This window comes from Ornithorhynchus anatinus, chromosome 11 (assembly GCF_004115215.2).
Source record: "Ornithorhynchus anatinus isolate Pmale09 chromosome 11, mOrnAna1.pri.v4, whole genome shotgun sequence".
Taxonomy (NCBI): domain Eukaryota; kingdom Metazoa; phylum Chordata; class Mammalia; order Monotremata; family Ornithorhynchidae; genus Ornithorhynchus; species Ornithorhynchus anatinus.
Genome location: NC_041738.1, coordinates 56,378,191 through 56,405,207, shown reverse-complemented (window position 1 = coordinate 56,405,207; position 27,017 = coordinate 56,378,191). Strand labels below are relative to the sequence as shown.

Genomic DNA, 27,017 nt, shown 5'->3' with positions numbered 1-27,017 from the left:
TAGGTCTCACAGTCTTCATCCCCATTTTACAGATGAGGAAAACATTTTACAGTGCTCTGTAAAACAAAAAATAGCAATGGGGGATGGTGGGAGATGAGAGCTTAATCCAGGTAGGCTTCCTGGAGGAGGTATGATAATAATGATTTCAGTGCTTACTATGCGCCAAGCACTGTTTTAAGTGCTGGAGTAGATACAAGGAAATCAGGTTGGACACAGTTCTTGTCCAACGAATGCCATCATTATTATTATTAGTCTCGGCTCCGCCACTCGTCCACTCTGTGACCTCGGGCAAGGAACTGAATTTCTCTGCGCCTCCGTTCCCTTATCTGTAAAACGGGGATTAAGACTGCGAGCCCCGTGGGGGACAGGGACTGTGTCCGACCTGATTGGCTTGTATAATAATGTTGCTATTTGTTAAGCGCTTACTCTGTGCAGAGCACCGTTCTAAGCGCTGGGGTAGATACAGGGTAATCGGGTCGTCCCACGTGAGGCTCGCGGTCAATCCCCATTTAACGGATGAGGTAACTGAGGCACAGAGAAGCGAAGCGACCTGCCCACGGTCACACGGCTGACGAGTGGCAGAGCCGGGAGTCGGACTCACGACCTCCGACTCCGGAGCCCCCGTGGGAAGAGCCACGCTGCTTCCCGGCTCGCATCTATCCCAGCGCTTAGAAGAGTGGCTGGCACATAGTAAGCGCTTCAGAAATACGATTTAAAAAAAGCAGGTCCCGCTGGAGTCAGGGCGCAGTCTGATCCTAGCGTGGCTCTCGCCGGGATCATGTCCATCCCCGGGGCGAGGCTGCCACCTGGAGGTTCCTGTCTTCTCTTGCTAATGTGGTCGAAGCTTGAGTCGACAACCAGCACTAGAGATCACGATGATAATAACAATAATAAATAGTGTTTATTAAACACTTACCATGTGCCAAGGACTACGCTCATCTCCGCAGCTGATCGGAAGCGACGGACAGGGCGCAGTCCCCGCCCCACATGGGGATCACAATCCGAAGGGGAGGGAGGAAACTGAGGTCCAGAGAGTCAATCCGATTTCTTGAGCACTTACCGTGTGCGGTGAACTGTACTAAACTCTTGGGAGAGTACGGTATATCAGTAGGTAAAGTTCCCTGCCCACGGTGGGCTTACAGTCGATAGTGGGAAACGGACATTGATATAAATGAATCGTGGATATGCACCTAAGTGCTTTGGGGCTGAGGGAGGGGTGGTTAAAGGGAGCAAATCCAAGTTGAAGGGTGATGCAGAAGGGAGTGGGAGAAAGGAAAACGGCGGCTCAGTCGGGGAAGGCCTCTTGGAGGAGATGTGCTTTGAATGAGGCTCTGAATGTGAGGAGAGCGATCGTCTGTCAGATACGAAGGGGGAGGGCGTTCCGGGCCAGAGATGCCGAGTGTCTTGCCAAAGGTCACGCAGCAAGCACGTGGCAGAGGCAAGATTAGAAACCGGGACTCTCAGTGCTGAACTCTTTCCATTTGGCCACGCCGTGTCTCAAAGCGAACCGAATACAATCGAAAATCGATTTGAAAACGGCACCGATGCCAAGACTCACCTGCCTCCCCTTGGTCTGCTCCCAGACCTTTTTTTTTTTTTTTTCCAACGGTTTCTGTTAAGCGTTTACTATTTGCCAAGCACTCTTCTGAGTGCTGGGATAGATACAAGGTAATCGGGTTGGACCCAGTCCACGTCCCACATGGGACTCACAGTCTTAATCCCCATTTGACAGATGAGGTGACTGAGGCCCAGAGAAAGTACAGTGACTTGCCCAAGGTCACACAGCAGACAAGAGGCAGAGCCGGGATTGGAACCCAGGTGTCCTTCTGACTCCCGAGTCCGTGCTCTATCCACTAGGCCTCGCTGCTTCCCCAGGCCCCGAGGGAGAATCCCCGCCGCTAAAGTCAGATCCCGAATCCCACCAGCCACGACGAGTTCTCGCCGACTCTCCGGCTGTCCCGCTGAGATAAACCTAAGCGACGGCCCCGATCCGTCCTGGCTTCTCGTCGCAGCCCTGCCTGCGAGGAGCATCGGGGCAGCCGGTGGCCCCCGCCGCCCAACGCCGGGCCCCACGGGCCCAAAACAATTCATTAGAAGAGACGAACGACGGCCCAGGTGAAGGGCCAGCGGGGCGGTGGGTCGCCTTGGCACCGACGACGCTGCTGGGCTTCGCCTCACCTGGCGCCAGCGGAAGATTGGGCAGAACAGAGGGAGGGACCTCCCGACCTTCGCACGGGAAAACGCGGCACTTGGCCGACGATGACAGCTTGTGCGCGGAACGACGCATCTGCTGTTACACGAAACGGGCCAGGGAATGGCGATTTCCAGTCCCCCCTCCCCGAGCTTAGTGCCATTGTTCCCGTCCGTCCGTCTCCCCCGATCAGACCGTAAGCCCGTCAAACGGCAGGGACCGTCTCTATCTGTTGCCGACGTGTTCATCCCAAGCGCTTAGTACAGTGCTCTGCACATAGTTAAGCGCTCAATAAATACTATTGAATGAGCTTGCTTCTGTCAGAGATACCTCCAGAGACCGAGGCCAACTTTACCGAAGAGGTATTGTTCCAAAATCCCGAGAATGGGGATCTTATTCCCTTTTTAGAAAGGTAATATGACCCACTCATTTTTTAATGCTGTCTGTTAAGCGCTTACTATACTATGTACCAATCGTTATTATTAATAATAATAATGGTATGTATTCAGTGCCTACTATTTGTCAGGCGCTTTGCTAAGCGCTGGGGTGGATAGAAGCATATCGGGCTGGACAAAGTCCCTGTTCCCTAAGGGGCTCGCAGTCTCATTCCCCATTTTACAGATGAGGTAACTGAAGCACGGAGAAGTGAAGTGACTTGCCCAAGGTCACACCGCAGACAAGGGGCAGAGCTGGGATTAGAACCCTTCTGAAGCAGCGCGGCTCAGTGGAAAGAGCCCGGGCTTGGGAGTCAGAGGTCATGGGTTCAAATCCTGCCTCTGCCACTTGCCAGCTGTGTGACTGTGGGCGAGTCACTTCACTTCTCGTTGATCTCACGGGGGGGATCAACCTGATTACCCTGTATCTCCCCCAGCGCTTAGAACAGTGCTCTGCACATAGTAAGGGCTTAACAAATACCAACATTATTATTATTCGGAGTCAGAGGTCATGGGTTCGAACCCCGGCTCTGCCACTCGCCAGCTGTGTGACTGTGGGCGAGTCACTTCACTTCCCTGTGTCTGTTACCTCACCTGTAAAATGAGGATTAACTGTGAGCCTCACGCGGGACAACCTGATTCCCCTGTACCTCCCCCAGCGCTTAGAACAGTGCTCTGCACATAGTAAGCGCTTAACAAATACCAACATTATTATTATTATTATTACTGTTCTGACTCCTGGGTCTATGCTCTATCCATAAGTACTGAGGTGGACACAAAATAATCACAACGGCCACAGTCCTCGTCCCACGCGGGGCTCACAGTCTTAATCCATGTTTTACAGATGAGGTAACTAAGGTACAGAGAAGTGAAGTCACCTGCCCGAGGTCACACAGCAGACTTATGGCAGAGCCAGGATCAGAACCCACATCTTGTGACTTCCAGGCCCGTGCTCTTCCCTTAGAGTGCTAAGCGCCGGGGTAGATAACGAGCTAATCGGGTTGGACACAGTCCCTGTCCCAAATGGGGCTCACAAATTTTAGGGTCCCAAGTTGTTTATTCTCTTCCCCGAGGCACGATAGGTTCTCCCACCCAGGCCTTCCGGACGGAAAAGACCGGGGAGTTTTTCCCACGGTTACATTCTTTAAGAACCTCATGCTTTGGGAAAATAGAACTAGAGTAACCATCGATTCAGTGGGAAATGATGGGTGACTGGCATTTCCTGATCAATCAATCAGCGGTACTTACTGAGCGCTTATTGTATGCAGAGCACGTACTGAGCACTTGGGAGAGTTCAGTACAGCACAGCTGGCGGGCACTTGCCCTGCCCACCGGGAGTTTACAGTCTAATGGCTGAAAAGCAGTTCTAGGTGACGATATCCTCTTGCTCTCATACCCACTCTGGCCTGGAACTCCCTTCTCTGTCTCCCACTGTAGACTGAACGCTCCTTGTGGGCAGGGATTGTGTTCACCAACTCTCCCCCCTTCCTTTACCCTGCTCCCTTTCCCTTCTTCCTGCCTCCTCTAAGTTCATTTTGGGCAGGCGGTGTGTCTATTATTGCATTGTGCTCTCCCAAGCGCTTAGTACAGTGCTTTACCCTCGGTAAGTGCTTGATAAATGCAACTGAATGAATTTTTCAGCATGCTGAGCCCAGCCACCACACAGGACACCCTGAGGGGTTTTTTTTTTTTTTTTCCAGTCAGGGTCAGTCACCCCCAAAGGCCCAGCCCCTGCCAGTATGCTCCTGCTTCTTGGCTATCTCCCCGTCCCACCACGGTGAGGTACGGGTCCGACTTTGTACGAGGATCGCTCTATCCAAGATAGCAAAAAAACAAACCCATCTCCTGTACAAGGGCTGAATGGCTCCTCTTAAAAGCCCTTCTGGGCATCAGGAGACGCTCGCCCTTCAGGCCGTGAGCTCGTTGTGGGTAGAAAAGGTCTGTTTACTGTTGTACTGTACTCTCCCGAGTGCTCAGTACGGCGCTCTGCACACAGTAAGCGCTCCATAAAGCCGACTGCCTGACCCAGCCTCTATGCCGTCCTTGAATGTCCGGAAAAAGACGCTCTTTTATGACGGGGGGGGAGGACGACGGACACCTGTAGGCATCTCTTCCTTCACAGGCTTCCGAGCAGTAAACACCGTCCTCCCAGAACTCTGTCAGATGATCTTTATTGGAAAGGTACTGTACAGGAATAGTTTACTACCCGCAAGGCAAAAATACCATCCCGAAGCACAATTTGACAAGAAAAAATATATTCCTCACGCAGCGTCAGTCTTACCCACGGCCCGGAGAAGTTCCCCTCGGCGGCCCACGGTCAGCTCTTCAACCTAAATCCAGAGTCGGTGTGTTCACGCTATTCCACTCAGGAAGGCCAGGGAGGCTCAGGGTGTGTTGCTGCCCTACCGTTCCTGTCGAATTTCAGGGTAAGGGGAATCGAGAGGGGAGGAGCTCCTCTCCCCTCCACCCCCGGCCTCGCCGTCCAACCGCAGACGTCCCGACGGGATCGCGTTCGGAGCCGACCGGCCGCTTCAGCGCGACTTCCTCCGGGCCAGAGGGGGTTTCCCTAGAAACCGAGTGGGAAGACTGGGCCCTAACTTCCTTAGGACGCTTCCACCGCTCCCGCGGGGAGAGCGGGAGGCTATTTGATCTTGGCAAGGGCGGCGGCTCTTCTCTCCGTGTTCTGGAACAGGGCCCGGATTAAAGCCTTCACTTCGCTGGAGGAGAACGTGTCTGCCAGGGGTCCTTTCCCATCCGCCCACCTGCAAGAGGAAACGCGAGCCCATTAGGCGCTTAAGGTGTGCCAGGCACTGTTCTCTAAGTGCGTGCCGGAGTAGATACAAACTAATCGGGTAGGGCACGGTCCCCGTCCCACACTTTGTCTCAATCCCCATTTTACAGATGAGGTAACTGGAGAAGTGAAGTGACTTACCCAAGGTCACACAGCACTCGGGGTGCAGAGTCGGAATTAGAACCCAGGTCCTCCTGACCCCATGCCCGAGCTCTATCCAGTAGCCCCTGTTGCTTCTCAACCCTCCGATGCACAGTTAACTGGACCCAAGCCTTTAAGGGCGTTCAAGGGAACCAGACAGGTCAATTCCAGACATGGAAGAACACCCGATGAAGTTAATAATAATTATAATGATGGCATTTATTAAGCGCTTACTATGTGCAAAGCACTGTTCTAAGCGCTGGGGGGATACGAGGTGATCAGACCGTCCCACGCGGGGCTCACGGTCTTAATCCCCATTTTACAGATGAGGTAACTGAGGCACACAGAAGTTCAGCTCGGACCCTGGACGCTGACGGACATCTCCAACTGAAGCCCACAGCAGAGCGGTCAAAGCAGTTGGCCACGTGGGGAGAGGAAGTGGACACAAAGCCAGCTCTCAAAAGCAGGAGGTCCCCCCCCGAAGAGCTCTCAGGGGTATTTATTCATAATAATGGTGGTATTTGTTAAGCGCTTACTATGCGCAAAGCACTGTTCTAAGCGCTTGGGGGGGGGGGGGGATACAAGGTGATCGGGTTGTCCCATGTGGGGCTCACAGTCTTAATCCCCATTTTACAGATGAGGTCACTGAGGTTCAGAGAGGTTGAGTGACTTGCCCAAAGCCACACGGCTGGCAAGCGGCAGAGCGGGAATTAGAACCCATGACCTCTGACTCCCAAACCCAGGCTCTTTCCCCTGAGCCACGTTGCTGAGCGCTCACTATGTACACGGCACTATACTAAGTGCTTGAGAGAGGACAATGCAACAGGATCAGCAGATGCGTTCCTCCTGAGCGCTGCATAAGGGGTCACACAGACCATAACGGGTTCAGTCAGTCAACTGTATTTAGGAAGCATTGTGACTCGGTGGACAGAGCACAGGCCCGGGAGTCAGAAGGATCTGGGTTCTAATCCCGGCTCCGCCCCGTCTGTTGTGTGACCTTAGGAAGGTCACTTCACTTCAGTTACCTCACTTGTAAAATTGGGCTTAAGAGCGTGAGCCCCTTGTGGGACGGGGCCTGTGTTCAGCCCGATTAACTTCTACATGAGCGGTGCTTAGTACAAAGTACTTAAATACCTCGATAATTATTATTTATTATTATTATTAAGCGCTTACTGTGGCAGGGCACTGCATTAAGCACTCGGGAGAGTACAATAGAACAATGTAACAGATACACTCCCTCCCAACAGCGAGCTCACAAGTGAGTCCGCCAGAGTTGGGGTGAGGCTTAGTTGGGTCAGCCGCAGGATTCCTTGAAACTCTGGCAGCTGAATAATACCAACAACGGTATCTGTTGGGCGCTCACTACGTGCCCAGCACTGTACTGAACGATTGTGACACGGCTACGGCGCTACACAGAATGGGGGCTCAAAGAGTAACGGATGCTCTGAGGAGAGAGTGGGGCAGGAAATTATCTTCTGAAAACACCTTCCTGCCTTTTCAAGAAACGCTGAATCTTTCCCAAATGGGATGAATAGCTTTATGGAGTTGAAATCCGGCAAAGCACCTGAGATCCAACCGGAGAGGGACGCTTCCTATTTCCCACAGACACAACTTGCTTTAGTCCCCCCCCCCCCCCCCCCCCCCCCCGCCCGCGACGCCTGACTTCAGTACGTAATTTATTGATGCCTTTGGGGGCTCTGTTCTTTGGGTCCGAGTTGGGCCCCAAAGGAGCGATCAATCAGTGGTACTGAGCGCTCACTGTGTGCAGAGCACCGTACGAGCAGCTTGGGAGAGTACGATTCCAAAGAGTTGGTAGAGACGTTCCCTGCCCACAGGGAGCTTACGGTTAAGACCGAAAGAAAGCAAAAAGGGAACAGTTTCCCTGTCGTAGAGAGGAAAAGACTCGAGGAAATGAGATCCGGGTCATGAATCCACTCTCAGGAGCAATTCAGAAATGGGAAAAGCCTTCCGAGTGTTATATATTAGGGCCCACCCTCATTCCCCAACTTTCCCAAATAGGGAAGGAACACTTTAAGAGATTAAAAAAATTGTAAAAAGAGTGTCAACTTCTTGTGGGCAGGGAACTTTCACTCTGTTTATTTTGCACTTCTCGAGTGCCCAGAACAGTGAGCCGCACCCAGGGGGTGCTCAGATACCACCTATTTGAAGGAACAGAGCAAAGTTAAGAGCACTACCGTTTCCTTGCAGCTGTGAGGGGGCACTGCGGTCGAGTGGAAAGAACTGGGCCGCCCCGTGACCCTGGGGAAAGTCTCAGAACCTGGGTTCTAATCCCAGCTCTGCCCCTTCACTGCCGTGTGGCCTCCGTGCCTCAGTTACTCCATCTGTAAAAAGGGGACCGAGACCGGGATTGATGCCATGTGGGACGTGGACCGTGTCCAACCTGATTACGTATCTACCCCAGTGCTTAGAACAGTGCCTGGCGCATAGTAAGCGCTCATCAAATACCATAACAAAAAGTCTTAGCCTCTCTGCGCCTCAGTTTCCTCAACCGTAAAATGGGGACGAGATACTCTCTCATTCTATTTCTTAGCCCGGGAGCCTCATGTGGGGCAGGGATCGGGGTCCATCGCGGTCAACTCGGATCTGACCCGGCGTTAAACCATTCAGGAAGCACCTCAACAAACCCCGCCAGGACCGGCTAACTAGCTGGCCGCCTCCACCGCGGAAAAGGCCCACGCACCTATCTCCGATTTCTTGCAGGCTGGCCTGGAGCATCACCATCAGTTCTCCGAAGGCCATCCACTTGGGGACGTAGACGGGGACCTCCTCCCGATATTTCCGATTCGCGTCTTCATCCGGAACAGGCGCAAACACCTGGGGCCCTTCTTCCACCAACGTCCGGCACAGCGAGTGCAACCTGTCGCCGTCCTCCGTGGAGATGTCCTGGAGAAGTGTCCGAGGGGCCCGGGGGGGGGGGGGGGGGGGAGGGGCGGGAGCGGGGAGGGAACCGTGATGAATCCCCAGCGTCCTCCCTCTGATTAGAGGTGGGTGGACCACCGCTTTACATTATTCCAACCGGTTTCGGCCCGCCCCGGCGGACACCCGACCCCATCAACGTCTTGACATCGCTCTGAAGCTGGAATGACACATGACTATGTTTCCGCGGATTGTCGGCAATCTATCTTGCCCGCTTGGAAAGGCCCGTTCCTCGGGTGGACTAGGGCGCGGTTTGTGCCGCAGAGCGGGGGACGTTATTACGAGTCGGGGTCGGGGCGGTTTACGCTTTTGGGGCGTCTGCCGGCTGAGGGCAGGTCACCTCCCTGCACGCGCCCGCTCGCTCTCCCCCGTCTGGGACTCAGTGAGGCGGGGAGCTGCCTCTTGTTCAGAGATCACCTGCTGGACTGGATGTGAGATACGCGGTGGGTCGTAGGGCCCGAGAGAAGGCTCAGAGACGCGTGCTAGAACCCCCGTGTGAGCCCCGCAAAATAACCCCCCGCGGAGCCTCGGGCCTTACCTCCAGGGCGGTGATTCGCCCGATGATCTCGGCCAGTGCCGTGCTGAGCAGAGTTCCCATGGCCTTGCAGTAGACGGTCACCGGAAGTACGTCTTGCCACACCATCCCGAGCCTCTTCAGCTGGTGCAGCACCTGAACGAGGAGCCCCGTCTCACTTTTACCCGGAAGGTGGGGGGAGGGAGCGGAGGGCGCCCGTCTAACCGATCCAGACTCGGCGACTTTGGACCGTATCTATCCCACCTCCGTGACCGTTCCCGCCAGACCCTCTGCGGCTGAAGGGGAAACCGTGGTAGAGAGGGCTCTCCCAAGCTGCAGGAGGCATCGGAATCACATTTCCTATTTCCGGTTTCCCGTGACCAGATCTGTCTTCCGGCTAAAGGCACGCATTGACTGCAAACTCCTCGAGGGCGGGGATCGTGTCTGTCCAATTAGAACAGAGTTGGTAGACCCTGCCTGCAACTGCCTGGACCCAGAAGACCGAAGATGTTGCGGAGAAGGTACTTTTTCTCAACTGCCCTCATGTAGCATTCTGAAGTGGTTTTGGTTTTCCAAAAAGGGAAAACCGTCCTTAGAAATCCAGCCAACCAAAGAACGGCTCTCTTTCCGCTCTCTCAAAGAAGCCAAATTCATTTTTTCTTATAGTATCTACCTGAGGTGTACTATAGTCTGTTAAATACTTTAATAAGTTGCTCGTTACAATATAAGGAGGAAGAAAAAAGGGAAATAAATGATAAAAATGAAATAAAATAAAATGATGACATATAAACGCCTCATCAAACTATATCAGCTCTGCGGTCACTGTATTTAATACATGCATTTATATTCCTGTCCTTTCAGACCCAACCAGCTACTGCAATGAGGTCTAATTTCAGATGTCTTTCCTCAATTCTTTCAATTTCCCTCAAAAGTTCCAGAGAGGGCCAAGAAACCCAGACCAATCCTTGGGTGAATTTTGGTGATTCATTCATTCATTCAATCGTATTTACTGAGCGCTTACTCTGTGCAGAGCACTGTACTAACCGCTTGGAAAGTACAACTCAGCAACAGAGAGAGACGATTCCCGCCCGCAACGGGCTCACGCTTAGTGCAGTGTTCTGCACACAGAAAGCGGGCAATAAATACCACCGATGTGATCTACAATGTATTCATTCATTCATTCGGTTGTATTTACTGAACGCTTACTTGCGTGCAAAGTGTTATACTAAGCGCTTGGGAAAGTACAGTGTAACAGGAGACACATTCCCTGCTCACAACAAGCTCAGAGTCTAAAATACACGGCCATACATCTGCCCGCAGTAGGCACTTAATAACAATAATTGGGGCACTTGTTAAGCGCTTACTACGTGCCGGGCACTAAGCGCTCGGGTGGATACAAAGCAGATCGGGCTGGGCAGAGTTCCCGTCCCACATGGGGCTCACAGTCTTCAGCCCCATTTTACAAACGAGGGAACAGAGGCTCAGGTGAGTGAAGTGCCCTGCCCGAGGTCACACGGCAGCAGACAGGTGGCGGAGCCGGGATTAGAACCCAGGTCCTTCTGGCCTCCCAGACCCAATCCCTTCCACTAGGCCACGCTGCTTCTCTGATTGACTACCTCCACTCTTCACCCCACCGGGCATTCGGGGACTTCCTACGGGAAACACACAGCGTCTCCATCTCCTCTGTCGTATGGACCCAGTCAGCCGGCATTGAAGGAAAGGACACAGAACCTACAAGTTAATATTATTATTATAATATGATACGGGCTATTATTATTACACTAACCAATCGTCAGAGAAGCAGCATGGCCTAGTGGATAGAGCAAGGGCCTGAGAGTCAAAAAGACCCGGGTTCTGATCCCAGCCCCACCGCTTGCCTGTTGTGTGTCACGCCACTTCACTTCGAGAAGCAGCGTGGCTCAGTGGAAAGAGCCCGGGCTTTGGAGTCAGAGGTCATGAGTTCGAATCCCAGCTCTGCCACTTGTCAGCTGTGTGACTGTGGGCAAGTCACTTCACTTCTCCGGGCCCCAGTTTCCCCACCTGTAAAAACTGGGGATTAAGACTGTGAGCCCCACGGGGGACAACCTGATTCCCCCGTGTCTACCCCAGTGCTCAGAACAGTGCTCTGCACATAGTAAGTGCTTAACCGATACCAACATTATTACTTGCGTGGCTCAGTGGAAAGAGCACGCATGGGCTTTGGAGTCAGGGCTCATGAGTTCGAATCCCAGCTCTGCCACTTGTCGGCTGTGTGACTGTGGGCGAGTCACTTCACTTCTCTGCGCCTCAGTTCCCTCATCTGTAAAATGGGGATGAAGACCGTGAGCCCCACGTGGGACGACCTGATTCCCCTATGTCTACCCCAGCGCTTAGAACGGTGCTCGGCACATAGTAAGCGCTTAACAGAGACCAACATTATTATTATTATTATTATTACTTCTCTGGGTCTCTGTTCCCTCATCTGTAAAATGGGGGTGAAGACTGTGAGCTCCACGTGGGACAGGGACTGTGTCCGACCCGATTTGCTTGTACCCATCCGAGTGCTTATTGACTTTATTATCAATAGTAACGATCTCACTGTGGTCTCTGTCACACGCATACTATGTGCCCGGCACTGTACCGAGCCCCGGGGTAGATCCAAGATAAGCAGGTCAGACAGAGTCCCCCACCTGCCGGATGGCCTTGCTGGCCGCCGAATAATTTTCTTCGTCGTCCATATTGGAAAAATTCCGGGCGCTCGAAAGTCTTTCCAAGAGTTCTCCCTTCTGCGCCCGCATCTGAGCCAAAAAACACTCTGTCCCTGTGGTGGGAAAGAAGGTGGAGAGAGTCACCGGGAACGCGGTTGCCCTGCACGTCGCGAGATAAGGATGGGAGGGAGGAAACGGTGAATTTGTCCCAGATACCTGAACGCCGTTGTTTGTTCGCACCTTGACTCTTACCCAAATGTGAACAGAGAGATTAACTTTTAAAGCAACGGGCTTTTTTCCAGGATAACGAGCCACCCAAAGCACATCTTACCCAGAAACGGAGCCGGGCCCCCCAAAAAAAAAATAAAATAAAAATAATGGCTCCTCTGAGTCTCGATCATGGAACGGGGAAGGTTTGCATTCTCCTGATTCCTCTACACTACCCGAGGCAAGAGCTGAGGTACCGGACTAAGAGAAACGTATAGATTCCTTGTTCCCACCAAGCTATCGTTAAAATAAATATGTTAGTTTATCCTCCGTTTCACTCTTTGACTTTTAATAATCTCCAGAAAAGCTCGGGAGGTGGGAGGCGACAGAGGAATAGCTCTCTCGGGTTTTGCCGCAGAATAAGCACCGGCGTTCTCAACGACGCTCCCGGAGCTGTCACAATACCGATCCTCTCGCGTGTCATTCCGCTGACATAACCGACGCGGTGTTTCCACTGCACGCCCGCAATGCAGGTTGGAACCGTGACGTGCCGCGAAATCACGTCGCGAAGTGCCCGAGGTACGCTCGCTTGGCTAAATGAAGTCACGGCCCGCCCTTGCGAATTCGCCGACCTCCCGCTTCACGACCCGGTTCACGGCCCCCTTCCGGAACTCCACCAGCAGGGACGGAAACCTTGGGCTGTGAGAGAGAGACTTTGGGCAAGTCACTTCACTTCTCGGTGCCTCAGTTCCCTCATCTGTAAAATGGGGATTAAGACTGAGAGCCCCACGTGGGACTACCTGATTCCCCTGTGTCTACCCCAGCGCTTAGAACAGTGCTCGGCACATAGTAAGCGCCAAACAAATACCAACATTATTATTATTATTATTGTTATTCTGGACCCGTGTTCGGCTGGGAGAGGCGGGAATTACCCAGTCGCCTGAATCCAGGCACGAGGTCCACGAACGTCATGGCACCATCGCGGAGGACCGAGGCGAGGTGCCCTCTGAACTGGTGGCCGAGGGTCAGCAGGTGGTGAGCGATGTACATGCAGTTGTTGTGGTGGATGGCAGCCAGCTGGGGCAGTTTCTGAAGGTTCTCCCTTAACCGGAGGGAGGGGGAGGACGAGAGAGAGACACGCGCTACAAGTCAGACTAGTTGCGGAGACGCGGTCGTCCCCGCCAACGCGTTTCACGGAGACGGCGAGCCCACACCCTGGATGCGAGAAGGTCCCCAAGGAGGGACAGGTTGAATCGAATGGCTGTTCATCTTGGGAAAACAGAAACGGCAGCAGCAGCGTGGCCTAGTGGAAAGAGCACGAGTATGGGAATCGGAGGACTCGCTTCTAATTCTGGCCCCACCACCTGTCCGCTCTTGTGACTCTGGACAGGTCACTTCATTCTCTGGGCCTCAGTGACCTCATCTGGAAAATGGGGATTACGACTGTCAGCCCAGGTGGAACATGGACTGTGTCCAACTTGATTATGTTATACTGTTTGGGAAGCAGCGTGGCTCAGTGGAAAAGAGACTGGGCTTCGGAGTCAGAGGTCATGAGTTTGACTCCCGGCGCCGCCCCTTGTCAGCTGGGTGACCGTGGGCGAGTCCCTTAACTTCTCGGTGCCTCAGTTACCTCATCTGTAAAATGGGGATTAACCGTGAGCCTCACGGGGGACGACCCGATTACCCTGTATCTACCCCGGCGCTTAGAACGGTGCTCTGCACATAGTAAGCGCTTAACAACTACCAACATTATTACTATTTTATTGACCCCAGTGCTTAGTACGGCGAAGAGCACTCTACTAAGACTCGGGAGAGTGCAGCAGAGGTAAAAAATAAAAAATGGTCTGCCGGCTGCCCCTGGACAAGTCATTTCACTTTTCTGTTCCTCCGTCACCTCATCTATAAAATGGTGGCTAAGACTGCGAGCCCCATGTGGGATAAGGACTGCGCCCAACCTGATCATCTTGCATCTACCCAAGAGCTTAGTACAGTGCCTGGCACAGAGTAGGTGCTTAATACCATAAAAGTTAAAGAAAAAAACGAAACAAAAACATCACTGGAGTTTCCTCTGCCGCACTGTAAGTGAATTCATTCAACAGTATTTCCTGAGCGCTTACTGTGTGCACAGCACTGTACTAAGCGCTTGGAATGTACAATTCGGCAACAGATTGGATCAGAGCTGTCACCGTTTTGATGGTGGGTGCTTTCAGAATGGTTTTTCTTTTGTTGCACGGCTAGTAATTGGTTTTAGGGATCTTGAGATATCTGGCACAATTACCAAGTAAAGGTACTCTTCGCTATTTTGTCCCCCTAACCCACGCGGTCCAGTGACTTTCTCTGACTTTGGGACATCGCTACGAACCCCTTTTATAATGCCATTTGTTAAGCGCTTACTATGTGCCAGGTACTGGGGAAGAGACGAGTTGATCAGGTTGGACACAGTCCATGCCCTCCACGGGGCTCAGAGTCTCAATCCCCTTTTCACAGACGAGGTAACTGAGGCAGAGAGAAGTGAGTGACTTGGCCAAGGTCCCGCAGCAGACGAGTGGCGGGGCCGGGATCAGAACCCAGGTCCTTCTGACTTCCAAGCCTGGGTTCTATACTGGGTCACTCTGCTTCTCCAGCAATTAACCAACTCGAATATTAACAAATCACCCACTGTAATCAGTTTGTCAGAAGTTGGTAAACTGAGATGAGACTTTCTAAATTTTTGCAGAACTGCTTTCTCTCTTCATCGCAGTTCGTCAGCCGAGCTCAGTTAGGCTCATCAGTAAAATCTGACCGGTGAGCCGTTCTCGTCGATAAAATGCGACCGACGAGCCGTTCTCCCCAGGAAGAGAGACTGGCGAGCTTCTCTAACCAGTAAAGTGCAACTGGCGAGCCGTTCTCAACAGTAAAATACGACCGGTTGAGCCGTTCCGCCCAGGAAAATAGACCGGCGAGCCTCTCTAACCGGTAAAGTGCAACTGGCGAGCTGTCCTCAACAGTAAAATATGACCGGCTGAGCCGCTCTCACCAGCAAAATATGAATGGTGAACTATTCTCGCGAATAAAATACAGCTGGCGTGCTGTTCTCACCATTTAAGTACGACCGGGTGAGCTGTTCTAACCAGTAAAATAACACCGGCGAGCCTTTCTCACCAGTAAAATACAACCTACGAGCCTTTCTCTCTAGTAAACTATGATCGGTAAGCCGTTCTCACCAGTAAGATACTAAGCAGCGTGGCTCAGCGGTAAGAGCATGAGCTTGGGGAGTCAGAGGTCGTGGGTTCTAATCCCGGCTCCCACACACGTCACCTGTGTGACTCTGGGCAAGTCACTTAACTTCTCTGTGCCTCAGTCCCTCATCTGTAAAGTGGGGATTAAGACTGTGAACCCCCATGTGGGACAACCTGATCACCTTGAATCCACCCCAGTGCACAGAACAGTGCACGGAACATAGTAAGTGCTTAACAAATACCAACATGATTATTATCATCACCGGTGAGCTTTTCTCACCGGTAAAATTCGACTGGCGAGCCGTTCTCACCAGTAAAAACTGACGGTGAGTTGTTCTCACCAGTAAAATACGTCTGGCCAACTGTTCTCACCAGTAAAATATGACAGGCAAGCTTTTCTCACCAGTAAAGCTGTTCTCATCAGTAAACTACGACTGGTGAGCTGTTCTCACCGGGAAAATACAACGGGTGAGTTGCCGACCTCGTGGGTGCCGAGACCTACACAGAAATAAGTGAGATGACCACCTACTTGTGATAGGTTGGCACGACATCGTGGAACAGGTGGAAGATATTTCTCACTGAGTAGAACAGCTGAACGGCACTGTGGAGAGAACAAAAAGGGGCCAATTTAAACCAAAGGCAGTTTTTCCATTTGCAGTAATTTCAGAATAAATGGAACCAGAGCCTTCTTAATGAAGTGTTGAAAATGAGGAAAATTCCAAAGAAATGCATTTTAAGCGAAAGCCATCAGTGAAATTCTGTTTGCAAAAGGACGCTGGATTTCAATGCTATGGGGCAGTACGGTTAATCTAGCCGGCTGTATCTCGCAACCAGTTTCTAATCTGGGCTAATCTGCTCCTCACGGTTGGCTTCAAAGCACTCGATCCCCTTGCCCTCTCTTATTTTACCTAATTCCCTACTACAACCCAGCAAGCTCGCTTTGCTCTCCCAACACCAACGCCGTACCTCCATCTTGTCTTTCTCGCCGCTGTCCCCTTGCCTACATCCTCCCTCTGGCCTGGAACCCCGTCCCCGTTCATACCCGACAGACCATCGCTCTCCCCGCCTTCAGGGCTTTACTTCATTTTCTTTTTTTTTTTTAATAGTACCTCTCGAGTGCTTTCTACGTTCCAAATACCGTTCTGCACGCTGCAGTGGATACAGGTCAACCAGGTTGGATACCGTCCCTGTCCTGTACGGGGCTCACGTCTAAATACCTCTTGGCCTCCGAGAAGCCTTGACTAAGCCCTCGTTTCCCCTACCTCCTCTCCCTTTTGCATCACGCTCGCATCTGGGGTTATATAAGTTTGAGCGCTTGATATTTACCCCACCACCCGCCCCACAGCCTTTATGAACACGTCCATGACACATTTTAACGTCCACCTCCTCCTCTAGACCGTCGGCTCCTTGTAGGCGGGGAACACGTCTACCGGCTCTTATACCGAACTCCCCCAAGGGTTCGGTACAGCGCCCGGCCCACGGTAAGTGCTCAATAAACGCGATGGATCGATTTCCAAATCTCAATTGGCTAATAATTCCAAGGACAGAGATCTGGACAATCACCTCTTCAACGGAGCCAGGCCACGAACGGCAGCGCGGAAAGAGCACGGGCCTAGGAGTCAGAGGCCACGGGTTCTAATCCCGGCTCCGCCACCTGTCAGCCGTGTGACTCTGGGCAAGTCACTTCACTTCTCGGTGCCTCGGTTGCCTCATCTGGAAAACGGGGATTAAGGCCGTGAGCCCCGCATGGGACCCGATGACCCTGTATCTCCCCCAGCGCTCAGAACGGTGCTCGGCACACAGTAGGCGCTTAACCGATACCAACATTATTATTATTATTATTACGTCCAAGGGGCCTTCCCCGAACAGTCCTCCTTTCGTCTTCTTCCACTCCCTTCTGTGTCACCCTGACTTGCTCCCTTTATTCAGTCCCGTCCAAGCCGCCCCGCACATACCCGCATAGCCATAATTTATTGATATTTCTGTCTGTTTCCCCCTCTAGGCTGTAGGCTCACTGGGGGCAAGGGACGTGTCTGTTGCACTGTACTCTCCCAAGTGCTTACTACAGTGCTCTGCATACAGTCAGCACTCAATAAATAAGACCGACTGATTGACTTTCGGATACCCACTGCAAAGGTCAAGGCCAAGGTACATCAACCCGTCAGTGGTATTTACTGAGCGCTCACTACGCTCAGAGCACTGTACTAAGCGCCTGGGAGAGTACAACAGGATCAGTACACAAGTTCTTTGCCCATCACAAAGTCAGGGGTCGTGAGTTCGAATCCCAGCTCTGCCACCTGTCAGCTGTGCGACTGTGGGCAAGTCACTTCACTTCTCTGGGCCTCAGTTCCCTCGTCTGTAAAATGGGGATCACGACTGTGAGCCCCACGTGGGGCAGCCTGAGTCCCCTGGGTCTACCCCAGCGCTTAGAACAGTGCTCTGCACATAGTAAGCGCTTAACAAATACCAACCTTATTATAACTGGCGCTTAGTACAGTGCTCTGCACACAGTGAGCGCTCAGTAAATACGACTGAATGAATAACAAACTTACAGTCTAGGGAAGACAGAGGTATTCATTTGATCGAAGGACATTCGGAGTTTCAGTAATAACAACTGTGGCATTTGTTAAGTGCCTACTGCGTGCCAAGCACTGTACTGAATGCTGGAATAGATACAAGCAAATCGGGCTGGACACAGTTCCTGTCCCATAGGGGACTCACGGTCTCAATCCCCTTTTCCAGATGAGGGAACCGAGGCCCAGAGAAGTGACTTGCCCAGGGTCGCAGAGCAGACCAGTGGCTGAGGCAGGATTAGAACCCGTGACCGTGATCTATCCACTAGGCCAGCTTAATCCCAGCTCTGCCACCTGTCAGCTGTGTGACTGTGGGCAAGTCACTTCACTTCTCTGGGCCTCAGTTCCCTCGTCCGTAAAATGGGGATGAAGACCGTGAGCCCCCACGTGGGACGGCCCGATTCCTCCGTGTCTACCCCAGCGCTTAGAACGGTGCCCTGCACATAGTAAGCGCTTAACAAATACCGACATTATTATTACGCCACGCTGCTTCTCGGCTTCCTCCTTTTCCCACTCCTTCCCCAACCGGCCCTTCAAGCGCTTAGTAAAGTGCTCCACAAACAGTAAGTATTCAGTCAGTATCACTGATAGATTCTACACTCTCCTGAAGGGTTCCCTCCCGAGCACCCGGTACGGTGTTCGGCGCATCTAGTCGATAAACTGACAGATAGCGACCGACCTTTGCCCTATCGCTGCCGTGCAATCATCTTTACACTAAAAGAGGGAGGGAAGGTTAAAAAATAGGGGTAGAAAGAGAAATTCAGATTGGTAGATTTTAGATGAGAAGGCTGCATCCCATCCACAGGGTTCTGACACGCTGCAATAAGCGCTGTGCCCCGGATCACTCTGCTGGATCAAAGAGTCTCCTTTAATAGGCGAAGGTTGCGGAAGCTCTGCTTCTGTCTTTCTGCCTCTTGGGCGGGGAAGGAGGCCGCAAGTGGAGGTGGCAAAAATCAACCAATCAGTGGTATTTATCGAGCGCTGACTGTGTGCCGATTGTGTGCTTCCTGTGTACTACGTGCCTGAGAGAGTAGCGGTGGAGTGAGCATTAAAATAAACAACTCCGTACCTAAGTGCTGAGAAGCAGCGTGACTTAGCGGAAAGCGCATGGGACTGGGAATCAGAGGACCGGGGTTCTGATCTCGGGCAAGTCACTGAAACGCTCTGTGCCTCGGTTACTTTCTCTGTAAAATGGGGGTTAAAGCTGGGAGTCTCACTGTGGGACATGGACCGTGTTCAATCTATTAGGTTGCGCTTAGTACGATGGCCGGCATACAGTAAGTGCTTAGATACAACAAGAGAAAATACAAAAATAGTGCTGTGGGGCTGAGGATGGGTGAATATCAGGGGCTTACGGGGTAGGCATTAGGTTTAATATAACGACTGAACGGCTGAATTGCACTTTGGCAGAAGTCCCTCCCACTGCACACACAGAGAATCAGGGGAGCCCGCTTAAAAGGGACTATTCGAAACGAAGACGCGGGGTCAGGGCAAATGAAGCGCAACCCTTAGGTGAAAGTGCCCGTGAGGCTCACGACCTTTTTCATTTCATACCCGGCCTCCGTAATTAGGAAGCTGAAACCAAGAGTGATCACCTCTAAGGAGGGAATGAGGCAGAGGTTAAGTGCGGCGGGAATTCGGAAGAGGGAAAATGCACACAGGGTGCCTTCACCCCACTCGAGAGAATAGCATTATTATGATTACAAGAACAATGGGGGTATTTCTTAAGCCCTTACCGTTTTCCGGGCACTGTTCTAAGCACTGAGGTACAAATCGGGTCGGACACAGGCCCTGTCACGGTCCCAATCCCCATTTTCCGGATGAGGTAACTGAGGCCCACCGAAGTTAAGTGACTTGCTCAAGGTCAAGCGGCAGCAGACAAACGGAGGAGCCGAAATGGGAACCCCGGGTCCTTTTGATACCCAGGCCTCCAGAGAAGCGGCTTGGCTTAGTGGGAAGGGCCCGGGCTCGGGAGTCACAGGTCGTGAGTTCTGATCTCGGATCCGCCACTTATCAGCTGTGTGACTTTGGGCGAGTCACCTGACTTGTCTGTGCCTCAGTGACCACATCTGGAAAATGGGGACCGAGACGGTGAGCCCCTCGTGAGACAACCTGATTACCTTCTATCTACCCCAACGCTTACAACAGTGCTCGGCACATCGGAAGTGCTTAACAAAGGCCATCATTATTATTATTATTATTATTATTATTATTATTATTATCATCCCTTAGTACTACCGTCCTGTAGACTGTAAGCTCGTTACGGGCAGGGAACGTTTCTGTTGTACTGTACTCTCCCAAGCGCTCCAGTACAGCGTTCTGCACACGGTACAGGTTCAATAAATACGATCGACTGATTGATTCACACTATTACTATTTCTACACTCGTCAGCTGTGTGACCGTGGGCGGGTCGCTCCCCTTCTCGGTGCCTCGGTGACCTCGCCTGTAAAATGGGCATTAAAATGGTGAGCCTCACGTGGGACAACCCGATGACCCTGTGTCTCCACCCAGCGCTTAGAACAGTGCTCCGCACGTAGTAAGCGCTTAACAAATACCAACGCCGTTGCTACCTGCCTAGAAAAGAGATGGGGAATCCTTCCTAGGGTTCCAGAGGCTACTCCCTAAGTGAGGCCTGGCTCACCGAGGAAGATAAACCGATATTTATCGCTTGGAAAATGTATTTTACAAACGGGGGCACCCGAGAGTCAATCCGCCGGCAGGCTCAAACAGCCAGAACATCCCCCGAGAACTCTTCCGAACAAAAGATGAATTCTCACCACTGCTCGGTGCTGGTCGTGGCCTCCAGGAGGGTCCGATAGGCCAGCGCCATCAATTTCTCCACAGACTCGCTGATGCGGCACTCGGGCAGGGAGAACGAACGCTCGCCGAGTTTGCTTTCCGGCTCCAAATTCATCCCGTCGTCGGGGCCGGCTCTGGCCTCCTTCTGCAGTTTGCGTCCGCTGTCCGTCTCGAGCCCCGGTAAGTCGGGCAGCCTCACCCGGCAGTCCGGGGAGATCTAGGAAACACAAGATGTCCACGTTGCCGGAGAATCTGCCGGCCTCGGGAAGCTCCGGGAAAACGACACGCGCTATTTCGACACCACCCGGGCCACACGTCTACGGGGTAGGCGGGGCCGAGCGGCGGGAGCCCGGGCCTCGGAGACGGAGAATCCGGGTTCTGATCCCGGCTCTGCCGGCTGCCTGCTGTGTGACCTTGGGCAACTCACTTCACTTCTCTGGGCCGCAGTTCCCCCCCACTGTAAAATGCGGTTCGAATACCTGCTCTCCCTCTTAGCCCGGGAGCCCCACGTGGTACGGGGACCGTATCCGGTCTGATTAACTTAATAATGTTGGTATGTGTTAAGCGCTAACTATGTGCAGAGCACTGTTCTAAGCGCCGGGGGAGATTCAGGGTGATCAGGCTGTGCCATGTGAGGCTCGCAGCTAATCCCCATTTTGCGGATGAGGGAACTGAGGCACAGAGAAGCGAAGTGACTTGCCCACGGTCACACGGCTGACAAGTGGAAGAGCCGGGTTTTCGAACCCATGACCTCCGACTCCCAAGCCCGGGCCCTCTTCCACTGAGCCGAGCTGCTTCTCGACCTGACTCGAGAAACTTCAATCGACCTGCGTGCTTAGAACAGTGTCTGACACACATTGCGCGCTTAACAAATACCATAAAAAAAAACCGTGAGCGAGGTCAGCGGAGGCCTTAACGTCCTCTCAATCTCGGCAGCAACGTCCGATTTACGGTCTCTCCACCGTGCTACAGGTTCCAATTTATAGGTTTCTTCCCCCCCAGAATACTTTATCTGGCAGAGTTTTAGACAAACGCCCGATTCTATTTAAAAGCAGCTCCGTGGCCTACAGGTTAGAGCGTGGGCCTGGGAGTCGGGGGACCCGAGTTCGAATCCCAGCTCCACCACCCATCTGCTGTGTGACCCTGGGCAAATCGCTTCACTTCTCTGTACCTCAGATGCAAAGTGGGGATTAAGACTGAGACACCCATGTGGGACACGGACCGGATCCAACCTAATTACTCCGTGTCACGCAGAACGACGACTGGTACACAGTGAGCGCTTGTTCTCGATCCTATTTATTTGCTGTTGTTTTAATGAGATGTTCATCCCCTCGATTCTATTTACTGCTACTGTTCTTGTCCGTCCGTCTCCCCCGATTAGACCGTGAGCCCGTCAGAGGGCGGGGACCGTCTCTATCTGTTACCCATTTGTACATTCCAAGCGCTTAGTACACTGCTCTGCACACAGTAAGCGCTCAGTTCATACTATTGAATGAATGAATAGTAATAAAAAAGAAAAGAAAATGCCCGACTCTCTGCCCAGGATCGTGCAAAAGTTCAGCTTGGAGAAACAATTCATTTGTACTAGTATGAGGAACGAAAATTTCAAAGGTGCAGCCCCAAATCAAGGTGTTAGATAACTCTTAAAACACTTTTAACTCTCACGTCAATGTACAATAAGCCTGGATTCACATTCATAGCAACCGGAATAGCAAAAACTTATCACTCCTGAGCCTGGAAGAGAATCAAGCAATTTTATAAAAATAACTGCATTCCCCCCCGTCATTCCATAAACCCGTCACGCACTTTCATACTGCAAATAAAGGGACGAGCTGGATACCGGCCTGAGACTGAGTTTAGGGGTGATAAATTGCCTTCTTTCGTTAATTAGCAGCCTCGAACGCATCATCCCCATTGAATAATACCGGCACCTTCACAGTGTTGTGAATTTCCGAGGTCATCAGGTTTCTGGCTGCCACAATCACATCCTGGCATTTTTTATTTGCAAAATGAGAATTGACATTCCGGGCGTACTTCAGCAAATCGGTAGCGTCGCCTTTCAGAAACCTCATGTTCTTGAGAGCATTTTCGAATTCTTCCGTGGACTTTATCACCTGACAGAGGGGAGGGGAGAGGAGGAGCAGAGAACACGGGAAAAGGGCACAATCGCACACCGAGTTCCCCGTATTTCAAAATTCAGTTGGCGGCTCGGGACGGCCGGGGAGACACGGTGGGATCGGGGACACGAGGTGAAATTCCCCAAAGCTATCGTGGCCCCTTTCGGACACCATTTATCCGCATTAAAACTCCCTGGAGGAGGGCACGTAAAAGCAATCCCGAATCCCATCTCCCAGCCAAGGTGCCACACTTATCAGCCCAGGTCATGAGAAACACCGAAAAGAAATCCAATTGGAACGTTCCCCACCGCTTGTATCAACTTGTCAGCCTTCCTGTGGCAACTCCAAATAATAATAAAAAAAAATTGTTATTAACATCCAGGCTGCACAGAAAAGAGTACTTCCACAGGCAGACCCGGAGGGAACAGAAGATTATAGGGCATTTCATTCCGCTACTGTTTAATGATCTGACTCACCTTAAGATGCACTTAGAGCGAATACGAAAGAAAAAGAAAAGATACGTGTGCCAGTCTACTGAGGCATCTCCAATCTTACCTTTTCATACTGTTCTAATTTGCTGCTGTTGGTTGGGATGGAATAAACCAAACAGTCTCGAATGAGGCACTCGGACATGTCTTCCCAGATCATGTCACCCAAGATCTCGGCCAGCACCATCTTCGAGGTCTTGTCGTCTTCCGAGTCGTCCCCACGAGGAAGGTCTAGATTCCCCGGAAAAAGGTGCATGCTTTCATATGTAAATTTTCGTTCAAGCACTCAGTCACATCTACTGAGAAACAGCGTGGCTCAGCGGAAAGAGCACGGGCTTGGGAGTCAGAGGTCAGGGGTTCGAATCCCGGCTCTGCCACTCGTCAGCTGGGTGACTGTGGGCGAGTCACTTCGCTTCTCTGGGCCTCAGTGACCTCATCTGTCAAATGGGGATGAACACTGCGAGCCCCACGTGGGACAACCTGATTACCCTGCACCTATCCCAGCGCTTAGAACAGAGCTCTGCACGTAGTAAGCGCTTAACAAATACCAACATTACTGTTGTTATTATTGAGCGCCGCCTGTGTGCAGAGCACTGCGCTAAGCACTCGGGAGAGCGCATCATAACAATAAACAGATTCCCTGCCCACAGCGAACTTACAGTCCAGAGGGGGAGACGCACATTATTACAAATAAGTAAATTCAAGGCTAAATCCCTCCAGCTCCCACCATCTGCCCAAGTTAAGACAAGAGGACTGTAAGCTCGCTGCGGGCAGGGAACGTGGCTACCTCGGTTGTATCGTGCTCTCCCGTGCGCTCAGTACGGTGCTCTCCACCCAGTAGGCGCTCGATAAATACCTTTAGGAAGCAGCACGGCCTAGTGGATGGAGCACGTGCCTGGGAGTCAGAAGGACCTGGGTTCTAAACCCGGCTCCACCACTTGCCTGCTGGGTGATCTTGGGCAAGTCACTTCACTTCTCTGTGCCCGAGTCGGGTCGGACACAGTCCCTGCCCCATGTGGGGCTCCAAGTCTCGATCCCCATTTTGCAGACGAGGTGGCTGAAGCACAGAGAAGTGAAGTGCCTTGCCTAAAGTCACACAGCAAGCCAGTGGCCCGGGCAGGATTAGAACCCATGCTGTTCCTCTAAAACGGTCTCTCTCTTTTTTTTTTTTTTTTTTAAAAAAAAAAAGGACTTTTTAAAACCCTTTGAGCTTCGAGCCCAATCCCCGCAAGCGAGAAACCACTTCCCACTGGACTACGTACTCAGCAGGTGTTCGCAAAGAACTTCCAGCACCAACTGGATCTTGCTGAAAACCTCCGGGGGGGATGGTCGTTCCAAGTCGGAAGCCACGGATTCGAAACGCAGGATGACCGTGTCGGGCTGGATGTCCACCACAGCGTGAAGGGATGGGTAATATACCAGAGGTTTCAGGACGCAATTCAGCAGCAGTTGGCCTGGAGAAGAGACCCGAATAGCTCTCGAATATCACTCGAAGAATTATTCGAAAAAGATCCTGGATCACTGGAGTAGAGCGGCGTGGCTTCTTTTTATATGGTATTTGTTAAACGCTTACTATGTGCCAGGCACTGTTCTAAGCACTGGGATAGATAGGAGGTAATCAGGTTGGACACAGTTCATGTCCCACATGGGGCTCACAGTCTAAATCCCCAATTTTTTTTATTTTTTTTTTTATTTTTTTTTACAGATGAGGGAACTGAGGCCCAGAGAAGGGAAGTGACTCACCCAAGGTCACGCAGATGACAGGTGGCGGAGCCAGGATTAGAACCCAGATCCTTCTGACTCCCAGAAGGGGGAAGCTGGGAGAAGCAGCGCGGCTCAGTGAAGAGAGCCCGGGCCTAGAAGTCTAAAGGACCTGGGTTCTAATCCCTGCTCTGCCACTTGACTGCTGTGTGACCTCGGTTAAGTCACTTCACTTCTCTGGGCCTCAGTTCCTCGTCTGTAAAATGGGGATGAAGAACGTGAGGCCCATGAGGGGCAGGAACCGTGTCCAACCTGATTAACTTGTATTTACCCCAGTGCTTAAATAATGTTGGTATCTGTTAAGCGCGTACTACGTGCAGAGCACTGTTCTAAGCGCCGGGGGGGGAGATAAGCAGGGTCATCAGGTCGTCCCACGTGAGGCTCACAGTTAATCACAGTTAAAATGGGGATGAAGACTGTGAGCCTCACGTGGGACGACCTGATGACCCTGTATCTCCCCCGGCGCCTAGAACAGTGCTCGGCACATAGGAGGCGCTTAACAAATACCAACATTATTATTATTATCATTATTATCATTAATCCCCATTTTACAGATGAGGTAACTGAGGCACAGAGAAGTGCAGTGACTCGCCCACAGTCACACAGCTGACGAGCGGCAGAGCCGGGAGTCGAACTCATGACCTCTGACTCCCAAGCCCGGGCTCTTTCCACTGAGCCACGCTGCTTCCCACTGATTAAACAGTGCTTGGCACAGAGTAAGTGCTTAACAAGTACCACTGCTATTATTATTATTCTTATTCTTATCAAAGCCCATACCCCCAAACATCTTAGATTGCGAGCCCCCTGAGGGACAGGGACTCTTTCTACTTCCGTGTGTGTCTGTGTATTCTCTGCCAGTGCTTAGTACAACGCTCTGCACATAATGAGTGCTATCTTAATAAATCCCATTATTCCCACCACGCGCATCCCCTCGCTCCACACCAGTGCTGCCCCATTGCGTCTCTTTAGATTTAAAGCCCATCGCCGAACAGCCACCAAACCGAACCGGAGGAGCCCGTCGAAAAGAAACCGGACCGAACCTGACCGTCGAGGGAAGGAGCTCGGGGAGGGAGACGCCCGGGCGATGAGCGGTAAATCGAAGCCCACCGGTGCGGGGTGAGTCCCCGTCCCAGACCCCCGCACCGTCTCGGCCGCCTCCCGAATCCCCCCCCCCCCGGACCCTTGGACCGAACAGGGCTTCGCCTTACTGAAAGATCTCAGCTTCGCGTGCAGCTCCCCGAGAATAGCCAGGGCTAAGAGGACAGCCCCGATGGGTGGCGCCGGGGTCTCTTCCTCCTCCTTCGGGGGCTCGGTGCGCAGGTGGAATTCGGTCCGCAGGACGGACTCCAGGCTGCTGACCTCTGAAAGGGAGGGAAGAGCAGCCGTCGGTTCAACCGACGGTCGCCGCCAGGTATCTCCACGGCCCGGAGCGGCGGGGCCGGCGACTGGACCGTAAGCTCGTTGTGGGCACGGAAGGTGTCTGGCTAGTCTTCCGCTGCAGTCTCCGAGCGCCCGGTACATCCGTTCATTCATTCAACGGTATTTACTGAGCGCTTACTATGTGCAGAGCCCCGGACTACGCGCTTGGAATGGACGAAACGGCAACAGACGGAGACGGTCCCTGCCCACTGACGGGCTTACGGTCTAATCGGGGGAGACGGACCAAAACAGTAGCAATAAATAGAACCGAGGGGATGGACATCTCATTAAAACAATACCAACAGTCAGAATCGAGGGGACGGACATCTCGTTTACAAAATAAATAGGGTAATAAAAATATATACCAATGAGCGGACGAGCACAGTGCTGAGGGGAGGGGAAGGGAGAGGGGGAGGAGCAGAGAGGCAGCAGAGGGAAAAGGGGAAGCTCAGTGCGGGAAGGCCTCCCGGAGGAGGTGAGCTCTCAGCAGGGCTTTGAAGAGGGGAAGAGAATGGGTTTGGCGGAGGTGAGGAGGGAGGGCGTTCCGGGACGGCGGGAGGACGTGGCCCGGGGGTCTTTCACAGGCAGGCGCTCAATAAATACCACTGACTGACGACTACCTACCGGCGACCCGACTTCTCAAGGGCCCTCTAGACTGGAAACGCGCTGCGGGCGGGGAACGCGTCTTACCACCTCCCTTACGCTGTACTCTTCCGTGCTCGGCGTAGCGTTCTGCGCA

The 27,017-nt window shown here is 52.4% G+C and overlaps 1 protein-coding gene across 1 annotated transcript in view; it reads right to left on the bottom strand.

Moving 5' to 3' along the window:
- Positions 1-4,779: 4,779 nt before the first annotated feature.
- ZW10 (zw10 kinetochore protein) overlaps positions 4,780-27,017 on the bottom strand; it is a 36,355-nt gene continuing 14,117 nt past the window's right edge. The window contains exons 6-16 of the mRNA XM_029075368.1: positions 26,068-26,220; positions 24,361-24,552; positions 23,166-23,329; positions 22,425-22,607; positions 20,472-20,710; positions 15,650-15,721; positions 12,835-13,004; positions 11,678-11,808; positions 9,033-9,164; positions 8,259-8,461; positions 4,780-5,387 (exon numbers count right to left, since the gene is read on the bottom strand). Of these exons, the coding sequence (XP_028931201.1) occupies positions 5,267-5,387; positions 8,259-8,461; positions 9,033-9,164; positions 11,678-11,808; positions 12,835-13,004; positions 15,650-15,721; positions 20,472-20,710; positions 22,425-22,607; positions 23,166-23,329; positions 24,361-24,552; positions 26,068-26,220 (1,760 nt within the window). The 3' untranslated portion in view covers positions 4,780-5,266. The remainder of the gene's footprint in view (positions 5,388-8,258; positions 8,462-9,032; positions 9,165-11,677; positions 11,809-12,834; positions 13,005-15,649; positions 15,722-20,471; positions 20,711-22,424; positions 22,608-23,165; positions 23,330-24,360; positions 24,553-26,067; positions 26,221-27,017) is intronic.